Source organism: Urocampus carinirostris, chromosome 14 (genome assembly GCF_059441175.1).
Source record: "Urocampus carinirostris isolate Australia breed hairy pipefish chromosome 14, RoL_Ucar_1.0, whole genome shotgun sequence".
Lineage (NCBI taxonomy): Eukaryota > Metazoa > Chordata > Actinopteri > Syngnathiformes > Syngnathidae > Urocampus > Urocampus carinirostris.
This window is the reverse complement of record NC_142362.1, coordinates 5769066-5786924: the sequence shown is the minus strand read 5'-3', so window position 1 is coordinate 5786924 and position 17859 is coordinate 5769066. Positions and strand designations below refer to the sequence as shown.

At 41.2% G+C, this 17859-nt stretch overlaps 1 protein-coding gene across 1 annotated transcript in view; it reads left to right on the top strand.

Moving 5' to 3' along the window:
- Nucleotides 1–17859, top strand: part of LOC148352542 (low-density lipoprotein receptor-related protein 1B-like) — a 583719-nt gene that overhangs the window by 482304 nt on the left and 83556 nt on the right. The window contains exons 53-57 of the mRNA XM_088353080.1: nucleotides 2109–2249; nucleotides 5255–5442; nucleotides 9780–9963; nucleotides 10040–10125; nucleotides 17686–17808. Of these exons, the coding sequence (XP_088209206.1) occupies nucleotides 2109–2249; nucleotides 5255–5442; nucleotides 9780–9963; nucleotides 10040–10125; nucleotides 17686–17808 (722 nt within the window). The remainder of the gene's footprint in view (nucleotides 1–2108; nucleotides 2250–5254; nucleotides 5443–9779; nucleotides 9964–10039; nucleotides 10126–17685; nucleotides 17809–17859) is intronic.

The window sequence follows — 17859 nt, the reverse complement described above, 5'->3', positions numbered from 1 at the left end:
AGACAAAAAAAATAACTCGACACCAAAATAATGTTACATAACATGTTCGAAAAGGGGTAGTAAGAAGCAGATGCTTATTTTCAATCCCTTCCCTCCGGAAACTGGGCCGCAGGGCAATGTTCCAGCCTGACAATGACCCCAAAAACCCCACTAAGTTGACCAAGGGTAAAGGGGATGGACTGGCCAAACATGTCTCCAGATCTAAACCCAATAGAACATATTTGGGGCATCCTCAAACCGAAGGTGGAGAAGCACACGATCTCGAATACCTACAGTTCAGTTATGTTCTTATGGAGGAGTGGAAGAGCATTAAAGTGGCAATTTGTGAAGGCTCTGGGGAAATCCATGGCCAGGAGGATTCAAGTGGTTCTGCAAAATCACAGTGGCCATATATAAATCGACTTTCAATAACTTTCACTTTAAGTGCACTCACTTTTGTTAACATGGGTATAGCTAGATTTTGAGTTTTTGGGGGGTAACACTGCTATCTAAGCTTTACACAGCTTTACAATGTGTCAAAGCAATGTTTCTTCAGCATAGTCCAATTAAACATTACGATGAAAAATATGTTTATTTATATATGTATATTTATGTGATGTACATGTGATATCCGCCAGATTATTGAATCACTGGTTAATCGTAATAAAGGCAGCCGTATAAATGATTCGATTGTCATTTTGCCAAAATAAATATTTTCAGCTTGGTCAAAACGGATTTCTATCCAAGGTGCAACATTTCTGTGCTTTACTGTTTGTTCTATGACATTTACCCTAAAAATGAGATACAAAGCCATTTTAGTGATGTTTGCCAGTGCGATGTACGCTATGTGGGCCAATTCATGCCAGGGGACAACACCGGCAATTATCGTAATGTATGCCTACAGCACCCTCTTGTAGTTCAGTGTGAAAATAAGATGTGAAATTATATACACGTAATAATGTGTAAAAAATGTCACCGATAAGTCTCATTGGAGTATACGTGGCACCCCAGGCCAGACTATGAAAAAAAAACCTAGTCCGGAAAGTACCGTATTTTCCGCACTATAAGGCGCACCTAAAAGCCTTTATTTTTTTCAAAAGCTGACCATGCGCCTTATAATACAGTGCGCCTTATTTATGGATCAATTTTAAAATTGCAAAGTTTTCCAACTAACTTGCAGCCGCCGACTAGGTTTTCCCCGAACGCCAAGTAGTCCGCGGTGTATGCTGGGATTTATTTACCGGCGTTTCATTGGCTAACCAATGTGTCAATCATCATTTGAATTGATCACTATAAGTTATTCGGAGGTCAAGAGGCGGATCCTTTTTATCATTTACAGGCTGGCATTGGCTTAAACGGCAAAACAAAGCCTGCAATTGGCCGAAAAAGATGAATGTGTATAGCACGTGGCTGACGGCATACAGAAAGCATTTTTTACTATACTGTATTTGTAAATATTTTATTCTCCTGGATTTACTAAACTCACGGATATAAGAGGACCATGGCTGCACATTATTATTGAACACAACCACTTCGGTGAGCTACTCCGGCTATATATCTTGTTTCAGACTGAACTCGATGTTTCTGTGATAAGCGGTGCAGATAATGGATGGAATGGAGTGTCTATTTGTAAATTAAATTCAATTCCAAGTGTTTATTGTCATATGCACAGTAAAGTTGCGAGCGAAAAAGAAAATAAAAACTAAGGAATGGTTGGCATTTCTTGAATCCCAAGACTTTAACCTTCCGAATGATGGAACGATGCATTTGAGTGACATCGTACGGACACCGTATCCGCACGTGTTCTCGACACATATATGCGTCTTTGCAAGCTTTGGGAATATTAAGGGGGTAATAAGTTGGACTGAACTATCTGACTGTTTTATCGACGTTCCCATTGTAGCGCCTTATAATCCGGTGCGTCTTATGTATGTCAAAAATAGGACCAAAAACTATTTTTTCGGGTTGCGCCCTATAACCCGGTGCGCCTTATAGTGCGGAAAATACGGTACTCTAGCTCTTATGCTCTGAATGTGAGAGTAACCTGGTTCACACGATTCGGAGTTTCCCGTTAACTTGATATTGCTTCGAGACTTTAACAGAAAACGTCCTCCTTCATGTTCCCGCAGTTTACCGTTCATGCGGCTCAGGAGAGTTTCGCTGCGGGGACGGTCGCTGTCTCCTCAGCTCTCAGTGGGAGTGCGACGGTTACGCCGATTGTCCCGATCGCTCCGACGAACTGCCGCTCAACCTTAAATGTCTGGCCGCCGGTAAGGATGACGCTCGACTTTCGGACAATCTTTCCCACCCTAACTCGGGGTACGTTCACTCGGCAGGGAAATTGGATTTTTTTTATGCGGAGGTGACCTAATTTCTATCTTTTTTAGTTCGTCCCAAGATATCATAACCGCATGTTTTACACCAAACCCAGGCTACTTTCACATGTGGTCCTAATTCCAATACATATCTGATCTGACGCATTCGTGCGACCTGCAGTAAACGTCACTATTCTGCCTTCAAACAGGCGGGAGGTGTTGTGGAGTCGGCTCACATAAGGTACGCATTAGGATACAAAGAAGGGAAATTCCAGCTTGTTTATCCCGAGTGCAAATGTCAGCGAATGTTATTAATGATCGCCTTGGGCGGACAAAAGAATGGCTTTCTTCCTTGCCGAGTTTTCTTGGCAGGGAACATGCAACAACAGTTCCTGAAAATGTAGGGTCAAAGATTACAGAACATCTGTCTGGTAGTGTGCATAGACACGTGCAAGGGGGACAGGCAAAAGTAATACTGATGTTGTATTAGGATATAAAAAGCCACTTGTCTCTGAAGACGAGAAGACTTCGAGACTTCTGTTTTGTTTGCTGAGGAAGTTAAATAAACGAGCTCTCCCTCCCACGCCAAGACTCCGTTGCACCTTGTTGTTAAAGTATTGTGGGGCATATTGCTCGAGCTGCTCCTTTATAGAGGAAGCAGGGAAATCAATAACCACGGCGGACAATGAATTCTTTCTTGTAGTCAAAGTCGATGTGGACGATGTTATTGAGACCCTGAATGCAAAAAATAGCTGAATGCCTTAAAATATTCCTTCAAATAAGAAAGAAAATTAAATTATGTTATAACTTTGAGTTCTTTGAGTTCTGATGTGAATTAATAATCTCAAGAAAATCGATTCAATGACGAATTCACACATTCACGGAAGATGAAGACTTGTTTATTTTGTAACTCACGGAAAAGCCAACATGGTGCCCCCCAAGGACAGTTCAGGTGCCCGCAGCCTGTTTCTGAAAAAAAAAGCTTACCAGTGCTGGGTCATTGTGATTTTCTAGTGTAGTGTTTATTTGTTGGTTGACAGTCTATTTAACCCCATTTTTAATAATGAACCTGGTAATAACATAGTAATAATATGATAAATAGTTATTTTATAAATTGAAATAAATAAATTTGATATCATTTATCTTTTGTTGGGAATTTCTGTTCACTTTCCCACCATTTATGACGCACAAAGTTTGATGATGTATAGAGGGTAAAAATTGTTAAAATGCCGTAACAAAGGTCTGAAAAAACATTATATTCCCTATCGTATTAAACATCGTAGTCCACACTGTAATGTGAAAATATTGTAAGCTGGGGATGCCGTTACCGAGGCTTCTACAATAATCAGTTGTTCTGGCTCGAAGGACTAAGTCATCCATGTCAATTTAAGACAGCAGTTCTCAAATGATAGGGGAGGCGCACACTTAAGGATTTTTCTTTTCTTAACATCTTAAAGTGAAAACTTGAATAGAACACAATATGAAAAAGGATAATAAAATGAAACTAAGAAAGTTATAAGTTGGGATCTTGGGTGCCACCTTTCGGATAGAAAATCAACGTGGTTGCCTTCATTTTTACTGTAGACAGAACTTAGCTGTAGATAGAACTGGGCGTTATTATAATTTGTTAGGATTCCCCTAAAAACCTATTATTCTATATATTTATTTTATTTATTTTTATTTTTTTATTCTATATATTTATTTTATTTTATTATTTATTTATCTATCTATCTAGACATCTATCTATCTATCTAGACATCTAGACATCTAGACTTCTATCCAACTATCTATCTATCTATCTATCTATCTATCTATCTATCTATCTATCCAGACATCTAGACTTCTATCTATCTAGACATGTGTCTATCTAGACATCTAGACTTCTATCTATCTAGACATCTATCTATCTAGACATCTATCTAGACATCTATCTAGACATTTATCTAGACCTCTATCTATCTAGACATCTATCTATCTATCTAGACATCTAGACTTCTATCTATCTAGACTTCTATCTATCTATACACCTATCTATCTATCTAGACATCTATCTATCTAGACATCTAGACTTCTATCCATCTATCTATCTATCTAGACATCTAGACTTCTATCCATCTATCTATCTATCTATCTATCTATCTATCTATCTATCTATCTAGACATCTAGACTTCTATCCATCTATCTATCTAGACATCTAGAAATCTAGACATCTAGACTTCTATCCATCTATCTATCTATTTATCCAGACATCTAGACTTCTATCTATCTAGACATCTATCTATCTAGACATCTAGAAATCTAGACCTCTATCTATCTAGACATCTATCTATCTAGACATCTATCTATCTAGACATCTATGTAGACCTCTATCTAGACATCTATCTATCTATCTAGACATTTATCCATCTCTCCGATACCTAGCATCATTAGATAAACTTTCGCCACCTTTGCTTGTATTTGTTTTTGCAATATGCTAACAAGGTATGCTAACAAGGGGGCAGCGATATACTCAAAGAAAGTGCAACTAAAGCGGTACCGCAGTAACTTGATGACTTCTCTCAATGACAACTAACCGACCAACAGCAAAAAAAATAAACATTTACTGTAGAACAAATAACTTTGTTCCGGTACCTATCGATCCTACGCACGTTGGGTTGATCGTGAAGCCGTTAGCATGGCATGCATTGCGTGTGATACAAAAGGGGCGGGGCTGTCGTCTGCCTCGCGTTCTGATTGGCCGAAAACAGCGCTGTTGGATCTATGAATTGCACCTCCACTACACTGAGTACGTGAGTATGAGGTGTTGACACGAAGAAGAGCGGACCCTCAAGTCCATTGCCATTAGATGTGGGCGGGGCTTTACGACAGGAACAAAAACCAGATCACGGAACAAAACGGGACACAAAACATAACTGGCTGGAATTCCTTCTACATACGATCTTGTTTTCCGTCCCATCAGGAAGTTTGTGCAACGGCTCCTTTTTCATGTGCTCCAACGGCCGCTGCATTTCCGAGGGGAATCTTTGCGACGGGAGGGACGACTGCGGCGACCAATCGGACGAGAGGAACTGCAACCTCAACGAATGCTTGAACCGGAGAGTCAGTCGCTGCACGCAGGATTGCCAGGATCTTCCTGTCGGCTACAAGGTGCAAACTACAATTTGTTTTTGCGTGTTTTCAGACCCAAGGAGTCAAGTCCTATTTATTTATTTATTTATTTATTCATCCCTTGATCTGAAACCGACACGAGGGCAAGGAAAAACTCAAAACCTCAGTCATGTCAATTCAAGTCGTCTTTATTTGTTTGGCACTTAATCACAAGAAGTCTCAAAGGGCGGTACAGACTACAGACTGTTGTGACACCATCCCCTGATTTAAAAACTACATGAGGGCCAGGAAAAACTCAAAATCTCAAGTAAAGTCCTGTTTATTTGTTTGGCCCCTAATCACAAAGAGTCTCAAAGAGCTGCACAGACCCTCGATTATTGCAAACCACAGACTATTGTACATGATTCAATTGTTTGTTTGTACATGATTCAAATTGAATCGTTTCTCCGGCGCCGTCACGAATGGCAGCCACTCCAGCAGCTCCCGTGTTATTTTCGATTGTTCTCAGTTATTTTCGATTGTTCTCAGCTTAGGGATGCTGCTGGAAAAGTGAATTTCCCTTCGGGGATGAATAAAGTATCTATCTATCTATCTATCTATCTATCTATCTATTGTGACGCCATCCCCTGATCTGAAACCGACATGAGGGCAAGGAAAAACTCAATAACCTCAGGATGAGTCAAGTTGAGTCAAGTCCTGTTTATTTGTGTCGCCCTTTATCACAAAGAGTCTCAAAGGGCTGCACAGACCACCGATTATTGCAAACTACAGACTATTATTATGCCATCCCCTGATCTAAAACCGACATGAGGGCAAGGAAAACCTCAAAACCTCAAGTCAAGTCAAGTCATGTTTATTTGTGACCCCTTAATCACAAGGAGTCTCAAAGGGCTGCACCGATCACAGTTTATTGGAAACCACAGACTATTATCACACCATCCCCTGATCTAAAACCTACATGAGAGCAAGGGGAAACTCAAAAACCTCAAGTCATGTTTATTTGTGACACCCTTAATAACAAGGAGTCTCAAAGGGCTCTTGGGATCACTAGTAGACCAGCGTTTTCCGAGAAAAATCTCCAAACAGGAACACAGTGGGGAAGTAAATTTGAAGGATATGAGGGAGCAAGTCCATACATGATTTTGTATCATACCAACAGAACCTTGAAATCACATCTGTGTTAAATATGATGAAATGACACCTGAGCCCTTTAGTGTTACCTGTGGTGTTCCGCAGGGTTCAGTGCTTGGCCCCCTTCTTTTCAGCATTTACATGCTTCCATGAGGTGAAATTATTCATAGTTTCCATTGCTACGCAGATGACACTCAACTATATCTTACGATGGAGGAATCTGCCACACTAAACTGTGGAAATTTGGAGGCCTGCCTCACTGAGATTAAAGAACGGATCTCACTCAACTTCTTATCTCTGAAAAGACCGAAATACTAGTTGGTCCATCTAAATGCCGTGACTTGTCCTCAAAATCGTCTCTGAACATTGACAAATGTAATATCACCCAGAGTGACTCAGTCAAATATTTAGGTGTCATATTTGACCCTGATCTGTCCTTTCAAACACACGTTAAGAATATTCCTAGAACAGTTTTCTTTCCATCTTTGCAACATTGATAAAATTCGCGTTTACTCTCCGGTCTCCCGAAGTCCAAAATCAAGAGCCTTCAGCTGGTACAAAATTAACTAAAACTTTTCACTAAAACAAAGTTTGATCACATGACCCCGATTTTAGCTAACCTGCATTGGCTCCGTGTTAGCTTAAGATGGGATTTTAAGGTTCTGTTGGTAGTATACAAAATCATGCATGGACTTGCTCCCTCATATCTTTCAGATGTAATTTCCCCTTACGTTCCCGTCCAGAGCCTTCGCTCTGTAAACACTGGTCTACTCGTGATCCCAAGAGCCAAGAAGAAATCCGCAGTTTGGAGAGCGTTCTCCATTCTGGCCCTGGTGCTGTAGAATTCTCTTCTGCCTGAGATTCGATCTGCAACCTCAGTGGAAATGTTTAAATCCACGCTTAAAACACATTTCTACTCTATAGGATATGAATAACCTTAATTTTATGTTGATAATATTTGTGTATTATTTTCCCTCATGTAGGTTTTAGATCAGGGGATGGTGTCATAATAGTCTGTGGTTTGCAATAGTCTTTGATCAGTGCAGCCCTTTGAGACTCTTTTTGATTAAGGGCCAAACAAATAAACATGACTTGACTTGATGTTTTGAGTTTTTCCTTGCCCTTATGTAGGTTTTAGATCAGGTGATGGTGTCATAATAGTCTGTGGTTTGCAATAATCTTTGAGCAGTGCAGCCCTTTGAGACTCTTTGTGATTAAGGGACAAACAAATAAACATGACTTGACTTGAGGTTTTTGAGGTTTTCCTTGCCCCCATGTAGGTTTTAGATCAGGGGTTGGTGTCGTAATATCTGTGGTTTGCAATAGTCTTTGATCTGTGCAGCCCTTTGAGACTCTTTTTGATTAAGGGCGTCACAAATAAACAGGACTTGACTTGACTTGACATCTTAAGCTAACAGGGAGCCAATGCAGGTTAGCCAAAACCGGGGTCATGTAAGGCCCAGGAAAAACTCCAAAACCTCAGCTTTCTTTTTTGTAATGTTCTAAGGAAAATAACGTGTCCTGAACCAACTTGCCAACGAAGGGAATAAAAACCACGAGGGTTGCGCATACATCGACTTTGAAAACGACCCCGAATCAGAGTTTGCGCTCAGCGTGAACCCGGGTGGGGGCAACCCGGAGCAAAACGTCAGTCGTGTCAATGAAGATGTAGCTGAAAACGCAATCGAGTTCCGCTTCCCTGCGGAGACCGGGTCGGAACTTGTCGATTAGAACCTTCGTCGGAAGTTCTCTGCGGGAGACCTGAGTCCGGCTGCTGATATTAGCACTTTTCAAGTTAGGGTAGACCACCGGGGATAAGGCTATCGCCATGGGATACTGGTATTAATAGGGGGCCGATAACCGATATTTAGACCAGATATTCATTTGCTGTAAAAGAATAAAATACAACTTTAACAGCTTTGTAAAACCTTTTACAGTAAATAAACTAACATGACTAATCTTTTACTAAAATCAGAAACTCGTAGAAAGGTACAAAAAAACTTAAGGAGTCCCCTCATTTTTTTTTACAATGAATAAATTAAAGTGAGAATACAACCAACATGTCTTAGAGTAACTTAAAATATAAAGTGCATCAAAATTTCAACACAGTTTGAAAATTGAAGTGTGGACACTCCTGTTTTAGAGCCAGCTTGGCAAACTCGTGTTATGGTAACAGCTAATCACTTCCACTTTAGGATCGAAAGGCGTGATTTTAATGCTCTCGGTCAAAAACGAATATGCATGCTTAATTGACTGACTAAATCTATGAAAAGGGCTGATTTCTTTTGTTCTTGCTTTTTTCTTTCTTTTTTTGTTCTTTCTACCTTTCTATCCTTTTGTTTTTGTCTTTTTCTTTCTTTCTTTCTACCTTTCTTTCTTTGTTTCTTTGTTTGTTTGTTTGTTTCTTTCTTTCTTTCTACCTTCTCTAACTTGCTACCTGTCTGTCTGTCTGTCTGTCTTTCTCTCTTTCTTCCTTTCTTTCTTTCATTTTTTCTTTCTTTCTTTCTTCCTTTCTTTTTTTCTTTCTTTCTCTCCTTTCTTTCTTTCCTTCTTTCTTTTTCTCTTTATTTCTCTCTCTCTATATATATTTCATTTCTTTTTTGTGTCCGTTTTTCTTTTTTCTTTCTTTCTTTCTTTCTTTCTTTCTTTCTACTTTCTCAGACTTGCTGTCTGTCTGTCTGTCTGTCTCTTTCTTTCTATCTTTCCTTCTCTCTTTCCCCCTTTTTTCTCTCCTTCTTTCTTTCATTCTTTCTTTTTCTTTTTCTCCTTCTTTCTTTATTTCTTTCTTTCTTTCTTTACTTATCTCCTTCTTTCTTTCTTTCTTTCTTTCTTTCTCTCTCTATTTCATTTATTTTTTGTGTACCCCTTTCTAGCTCTTTTTTTCTCCCTGTCTTCATTTCTTCCTCCCCCTTTTATCATTCTTTTTGTTTTCCCTCCTTTCTTTCTTCCTTTCTCTCTTTTTTCCTTTTTTTTCCTACCTTCTACTTCCTTTCTTCATTCCTCAATATATTCATTTCAAATGTCATGTAGTGCATTACCTATATGCAGCGATCCCTATATACTATTTTTTATCTGGGCTTCCAAGGTTGGGAAGGCATTAGCAACTCATTTCAATAGATTTCAATCCACCACCATACATTGTTATCCCCACCTCTAAATGGATCCATATCCTATCCCGGGGGTCTGCCCTAATTTGAGTTATCCGAGGCATTGTTTTTTTTTCTTTTTGATTTTTGTGCCGTCAGTGCAAATGTTGGCCGGGTTTCTACCTGAAGGACGACGGCAGGACGTGCGTGGACCGGGACGAGTGTTCGAGCATCCTTCCTTGCAGCCAGCGCTGCCTCAACACCTTCGGCTCCTACAAGTGTTTGTGCGCCGAGGGTTACGAAGCCTCGGAACGAAAACCCGACCTCTGCAAGGCGGCTTCAGGTGGGCACGCTTCGGCTTTCTCGCTAGAACCGGCGAAAATCGGGTTTCGAACTACGTTTTGTTTAATCCGATCCAGCCGAAGAACCGTTTCTGATCATGGCCGACCACCACGAGATCCGAAAGCTGAGTGTGGATGGATCCAATTACACCATTTTGAAACAGGTAAGGAGATTAAGTATGATCTTGTCTAGTGTGCCTCTGGGAATTGTAGTTTACGCAATATTTTTTTGTATTTTATTCGAATTTTCTTATTTCACAAAAATAAAAAAAGACAGGACCCACTTGCGTTGCGTTTTATTGAAGGAAAGAGGAAGGGCTGCGCCCACGATCCGGTGGTTGCGGGACACGGGAAGCAGGTCGCTCTTTTTGGGAATTAAATATTAAAATGTAGCGTTTACCAAATTGTTCGAATTAGTTATCTGACTCCATTAACCAAACACGACCTACATTCACCCAACAATGCGCGCTCATTTCTTGATGGAAAAGATGAACAAGAAAAGCCGACCTTTTCACACGGGGGCAGATTTAATTTCATAAACAATTTAACTAAATGAACTCCATCGAATATGGCCGAATTAGTGTCGCTCGAGTCTCTGTGTAGCCTTCTCTGAAGTCCTCTAGCTATTTTTTCCAGCTCCTCCCATGGGCGTGCCAAGGAAGCCTCCCATGGGCGTTGCGATGTCTGGAAAACTCAAAAACAACACAGAGGGTTTCTATGTTATCAGGGCCTTGTTCTCAAAACATTGCCTGCCGTCTTCCGTCAGAGTCCTGTTATCAACAGAACTAGACCAAATATTCTGCATTCAGATCAGTGTGACCGTCAACGAACTAAAAGCTACTCAGTGAAAATATTCATTGCACTCAATAAATGTAACTGGTATTCAATCGTATAAAATCCTTTATAGTCAAATGTATAAAATCCTTCACTCCGAACGCAGAAGTGGATTTTCCGTGGCGAGCGATAGCGGTGACGGGAACGGAAAACGGGTCAGTAGTTGGGACAGGAGAGCAAAAATGTGGTCGGAAGCGAGTCGGAAGCCAGTAAAGTAGAGTAGAAGTGGTCGGGGACAAAAAGAGGTCGAAAGCCGGGACGGGAGAGTAGACGTGGTCAGGATCAAGAAACGAGTCGGAGTCTGGGGACAGACGGGAGCAAAAACAGGTCGAAAAAGGCTTGCCTAGTGTTTAAATGAGGTTCGCAGTGGGAGTCCGAGGCAGTCGGCGCCACATCGGTAATCTTGACATTAAATGTAGTAAAAGTAGAAAAAAAGCCGGTTCGTTTTTATATTTAATGGTATAAAAAATAAGTTGAACTAACATCTCATTTCACTAATTAAAGAGGTTTTATTTCTTTATCTACGAGAAAAAAACACGTTCAAATTTATGACTTCCCAAAGCGCTTTACAGTGTGCTTCACATTTCCCAATAGCGGCCGTGCAGCCATGTAAGGCGCTAACCTGCATATTGGGGGTATTAGGGGTTCAGTGTCTTACCCAAGGACACTTCGACATGTAACACGGAGGAGCCGGGATTCGAACTGCGATCTCTTGATCCCAAGACGAGCGCTCTACCTCCTGAGCCACTGCCGCCCCATACATACATATATATATAGTTGGGACAGGAGAGCAAAAACATGGTCAGAAGTGAGTCATAAGCCAAGAAAGGAGAGTAGAGGCGGTCAGGGACAAAAAGAGGTCGATAGTTGGGATGTGGTCAGGATCAAAAACAAGTCGAAGCCGGGAGCAAAAACGGAGAAAGGAGAGAAGAGCCGGTCAGGGACAAAAAGAGGTCGAAAGCCGGGACGGGAGAGTAGACGTGGTCAGGATCAAAAACAAGTTGGAAGCCGGGAGCAAAAACGGGACAGGCGGCAGTCATGGTCGAAAAAGGCTTTCCTTGTAAAAAGAGAGATTCGCAGACGGACTGACAACAAGGGACTGACAGGACTGGGTTCAAATAGTGACAGGGAGCCAATCAGAACCCGCGATGGAGGCTGCCAAATGGCAGCTTTATTATACAAGGGTGATAACAAATAGAGCTAAGCGTAAGGAACCCAGGTTGTTGACGAGCCTGTCATAATTTAGCATTTTTTTTTCCTCTACTTCTCTAAAAAGGCACATGTGAGAACGCCGATAAAGGCGCCTGCCGATTCCATCTCCACGGATGATATTCGGAGGGCGGCGGGGGGGGGGCACCCGGGGGGCACCTGTCTGGGAAGGTGTTGATGATCCGATGAAGACGTCTCGTTTCACCTGCCCGATTATCTGACACCTTTTCCAGGCGGCCTCGAATGAGGGAGGAGATAATGGAGGCGCGGGGGAGGGGGGTTCACGTGATTTGGCGGGGGTCCGAGTGACAGCGAGGTCCCGCGAGTGAAAGACGGCGTCGAGGATTGATTGGATTGATTCCGTTTTGGCGCTTTTTGTGACATGCCAGGGGGAGGGTGTCGCGTCTTTGAGTAAAAAGGAAAATGGGAACGTGTGAGAGAGGAAAATAATGAGGGGGAGACTGAGAGAGAGAAAGAGAGAGAGAGAGATAACGAGAGGAAGAGAGAAAAAAAGAAAAGAGAGAGAGAGAACAGGAGGAAGAGAGAGATAGAGAGAACAGGAGGAAGAGAGAAGGAGAGAGAGAGGGAGAGAACAGGAGGAAGAGAGAAGGAGAGGGAGAGATAGAGAACAGGAGGAAGAGAGAAAGAGAGAGAAAGAATGAACAGGAGGAAGAAAGAGAGAGAGAGAGAGAGAGAGAGAGAGAGAGGGAAAAAGAGAGAGAACAGGAGGAAGAAAGGAAGAGAGAGAAAGAATGAACAGGAGGAAGAAAGAGAGAAAGAGAGAGAGAGGAAAATAATGAGGGGGAGACTGAGAGAGAGAAAGAGAGAGAGAGAGATAACGAGAGGAAGAGAGAAAAAAAGAAAAGAGAGAGAGAGAACAGGAGGAAGAGAGAGATAGAGAGAACAGGAGAAGGAGAGAGAGAGGGAGAGAACAGGAGGAAGAGAGAAGGAGAGAGAGAGAGAGAGAACAAGAGAAAGAGAGAGAAAGAATGAACAGGAGGAATAGAGAGAGAGAGAGAGAGAGAGAGAGAGGAAAAAAGAGAGAGAACAGGAGGAAGAAAGGAAGAGAGAGAAAGAATGAACAGGAGGAAGACAGAGAGAGAACGAGAACAGGAGGAAAAGAGGGAGAGAGAGAACAAGAGGAAGAGAGGAAGAGAGAGAGAACAGGAGGAAGAGAGCAAAAGAGAGAGGAAGAGAGAGAGAACAGGAGGAAGAGAGCAAAAGAGAGAGAGAGAGAGAACAGGAGGAAGAGAGAAAGAGAGAGATCGAGAGAACAGGAGGAAGAGAGGAAGAGAGAGAGAACTGGAGGAAGAAAGAGAGAGAAAAAAAAGAGAGAGAGAGAGAGAACAGGAGGAAGAGAGAAAGAGCAGGAGAGAGAAAAAGGGAGAGTGAGAGAAAACAATTTCCAATACAGGGCGTGGAAAGAGAGGGAAAGAAATGGAGATGGAGTTGCAGTACAAATAAAGAGAAGGACAAAGAGAGGGAAAGAAAGAAACAGAGACAAAGGAGAGAAGAGAGAGATAAGCAAAAACAGATAGAGAGGTAGAGCGACAGCGAGAGGAACAGAAATAAAAAAATAGAGAGAGGAGGAAGAGACAAAGAGAAAAACAGAAGGAGGAAGAAAGACTAAGATAAAGATAGAGAGAGAGAGAGAGAGGGAGAGAGAGACTTAAAGGCTGATCCCCATGTTTGTTTACCACACCTCCTGCACGATTGGCCCAGCTCCAGCACCCGTTGCCACGGCAACCGTCTCCATCCTCGTCAGGGGTGCAGCTCCATCTTCTCACGCCGTCTGAAGAGCATAAAAAGGCCTCATCGCCTTAAATGCCACACGGAGAGCACTCCAAACCTCACCACCGCATTCAATACGACCTCTAAGTGCCTTGCTCAAGGGCACTCGGGCAAGGTCAATGTCCGGGTGTGAAGGACGAATCCATCACAGTCCAAAAACTGAGAATGCTAGTTTAGGGGAAAAAAAAACTCTTTTGCTATTATTAACTCAGGCGGCATTAGCTCAGGATGAAGAGGTCGCCGGTTCGATTCCCGGCTCCTCCGTGTTATATGTCGAAGTGTCCTTGGGCAAGACACTGACTCCCCAATGTCCCCGATAAGCAGGTAGGCGCCTTGCATGGCTGGCTCCCTATAGGTGTGTGAGTGTATGTGTGATTGGGCAAGTGTGAAGCACATTGTAAAGGAAGGAGGGAAGTACGGAAAGAAGGAAGGAAAAAGGGAATGAGGGAAGTACAGAAAGAAGGAAGGAAAAAAGGGAAGGAGGTAAAGATGAAGGAAGGAAGACAGGAAGGAAGGAAGGAAGGAAAGATAGAGGGAAGGATTAAAGAAGGAAGGAAAAAGGGAATGAGGGAAGTACAGAAAGAAGGAAGGAAAAAAGGGAAGGAGGTAAAGATGAAGGAAGGAAGACAGGAAGGAAGGAAGGAAAGATAGAGGGAAGGATTAAAGAAGGAAGGAAGGAAGAAAGAGGGGAAGGTGAAGGAAGGAAGAAAGGAAGGAAAGAGGGAAAGATTACGGAAGGAAAGAAGAAAGGAAAGAGGGAAAGATTAAGAAAGAAAGGAAGGGAGGAAGAAACAAAGGAAAGAGGGAAAGATGAAGGAAGGAAGGAACGAAAGAGGAAGGAAGGAAGGGAGAAAGGAAAAAGATAAGAAAGGAAGGAAAGAGGAGAAGGAAAGAAAGAGGTAAAGATTAAGGAGGAAAGGAAAGAGGGATAGATGAAGGAAGGAAGGAAGGAAGGAAGGAAGGAAAGGGAAAGATCACGGAAGGAAGGAAGGAAGAAAGGAAATAGGGAAAGATTAAGAAAGGAAGGAAGGAAAGAGGGAAAGAGGAAGGAAGGATGGGAGAAAGTAAAGAAGGAAGAAAGGAAGGAAGGAGTGGAAGGAAGGAGAGAGGAAGGAAAGAAGGAACTTCGGTCTTCATTGACTTGAAAAGCGCTATATAAATGCAGACCATTTACCAATATCTGTATTGGTGGCAACTCAAGAGTTCCTTGGGTTTCGGAATCAAGCCAAAACCTCAGCCCCAGAAGAAAATTCAAAAGAAGCTAACAAAATTGATGACGCTACAAAATGTACATTAAAAGCATCGTGGACCCGAACCACTCGCGAAAAGTGAAAATCAGCTAAATAGCGTTGTACCGTCCTAAAAACCCCCGAAGGGTTAAACATTCCTCAATATGGCGCCATTACCGACAAAATAACAAATATTGGTCTACGGATAATAACACACAACACATAATCGCAGGTGAATTGATGGTTTTATCGTCGATTTAGAGAGCTAGCTGCACGTTAGCTCAGGTGTCTCCGAATGGAGACAGGTCTCCTCGGTGATTCAAATCAAACTCTCCCGAACATAGCGGTTTCCCACGAGTTGTATCTCCAGGTCATCCGTTTTCTGCCCAACAGACCTCGCAAGATTCTTCGCAGCGCTGGCTAAGAAAAGGTTTTAGCCTAGTTGTTAGGAGTAGGCCTGACCATCTGTAGAGCTCTTGCCTTCCCTCCCTTTCTGGAACCCGATAGTTTTCAACATTTTCGACACATTACCCCCCTTTACGTATTTTTTTTGACATTTTCGACACACCTACCCCTTACTTTTTTTGGGACATTTTCGACACACTACCCCCCTTACGTTTTTGTTTTTGTTATTGTTTTTTCGAAATTTTCGACACACTACCCCCCCTTGAGGAATTTTTTGACATTTTAGCCGTACTAACTAACTAACCCCTTACGTTTTTTTTTTCAACATTTTTGACACACTTACCCCCCTTACGTAATTTTTTGACATTTTCGACATACTAACCCCTTACATTTTTTTTCGACATTTTTGACACACTACCCCCCCTTATGTATGTAATTTTTTGAGATTTTCGACACACTACCCCCCCTTGAGGAATTTTTTGACATTTTAGCCATACTAACTAACTAACCCCTTACGTTTTTTTTTCAACATTTTTGACACACTTACCCCCCTTACGTAATTTTTTGACATTTTCGACATACTAACCCCTTAGATTTTTTTTCAACATTTTCGACACACTACACCCCCTGAGGAATTTTTGGAGAATTTCGACATATGTTTTTTTTCAACATTTTTGACACACTTACCCCCCTTACGTAATTTTTTGACATTTTCGACATACTAACCCCTTACATTTTTTTTCGACATTTTTGACACACTACCCCCCCTTATGTATGTAATTTTTTGAGATTTTCGACACACTACCCCCCCTTGAGGAATTTTTTGACATTTTAGCCATACTAACTAACTAACCCCTTAGGTTTTTTTTTTCAACATTTTTGACACACTTACCCCCCTTACGTAATTTTTTTTACATTTTCCACATACTAACTAACCCCTTACGGTTTTTTTTTCAACATTTTCGACACACTAACCCCCCCTTATGTATTTTTTTTACATTTTCCACATACTAACTAACCCCTTACGGTTTTTTTTTCAACATTTTCGACACACTACCCCCCCTGAGGAATTTTTTGAGATTTTCAACATATGCTTTTTTTCAACATTTTTGACACACTACCCCCCTTATGTAATTTTTTGACATTTTCGACATACTAACCCCTTAATTTTTTTTTCAACATTTTTGACACATTACTACCCCTGTTATGTTATTATTTTAGATTTTTGACATACGTTTTTTTCAACATTTTCGACACACTAACCCCCCTTAAGTATTTTTTTTTACATTTTCCACATACTAACTAACCCCTTACGTTTTTTTTTCAACATTTTCGACACACTACTACCCCTGTTATGTAATTTTTTAAGATTTTCGACATATGCTTTTTTTTCAACATTTTTGACACACTTCACCCCCTTACGTAATTTTTTGACATTTTCGACATACTAACCCCTTACATTTTTTTGGGACATTTTTCGACACACTACCCCCCTTATGTAATTTTTTGAGATTTTTGACATACTAACTCCTTACATTTTTTTTTAACATTTTTGACACACTACTACACCTGTTATGTAATTTTTTTGAGATTTTTGACATTTGTTTTTTTCAACATTTTCGACACACTAACCCCCCCTTAGGTATTTTTTTTACATTTTTCACATACTAACTAACCCCTTGTTTTTTTCAACATTTTCGACACACTTCCCCCCTTACGTAATTTTTTGACATTTTCGACATACTAACACATTTTTTTTCGACTTTTTTGACACACTACTACCCCCCCTATGTAATTTTTTGACATTTTTGACATGCGTTTTTTTTTAATAATCCACGGAGCACCCGTTTGTGGTCACCATTCCGTTACGCTATTCTGACTTTCCTCAGAGTCCGATTTGATTCAATAATTTATTTTCAAAGTTAGCTAAAAGCTAGCGGTTGCTATACTTCCTAGTTTGTTTACGGAAACCGAGCCCATACACTGTATACCGTATGTTCCCGAATATAAGTCGTAGTTTTTTTTTTTCCTTCACAGTTTGGCCAGGATGCAACTTATACCCCAGTGAGATTTATATGTAAAATTATGAACACATCAATACCAAGTATATCATTGTATATGTTAATTTCACACTAAACCACTAGAGGGCGCTCTAAGCCTGTGTTAATAATTTCAACCATTACGGTTATCCGAAAAATACAATGTACAATATAAAATAAATGTGTTTTTTTTTTTCTTTCTGCGTGTGGCGTTCAGGGTCTCAACAACATCGTCCACATCGACTTTGACTACAAGAAGGAATTCATCTATTGGGTGGACTCTTCTCGGCCCAGCGGGAGGAAAATCAACAGGATGCGCCTCAACGGGAGCGATCTCAAGGTCGGTTTTTACGCTTACTTCACACAACAGCCAGTAGTTTTATTTTAATCC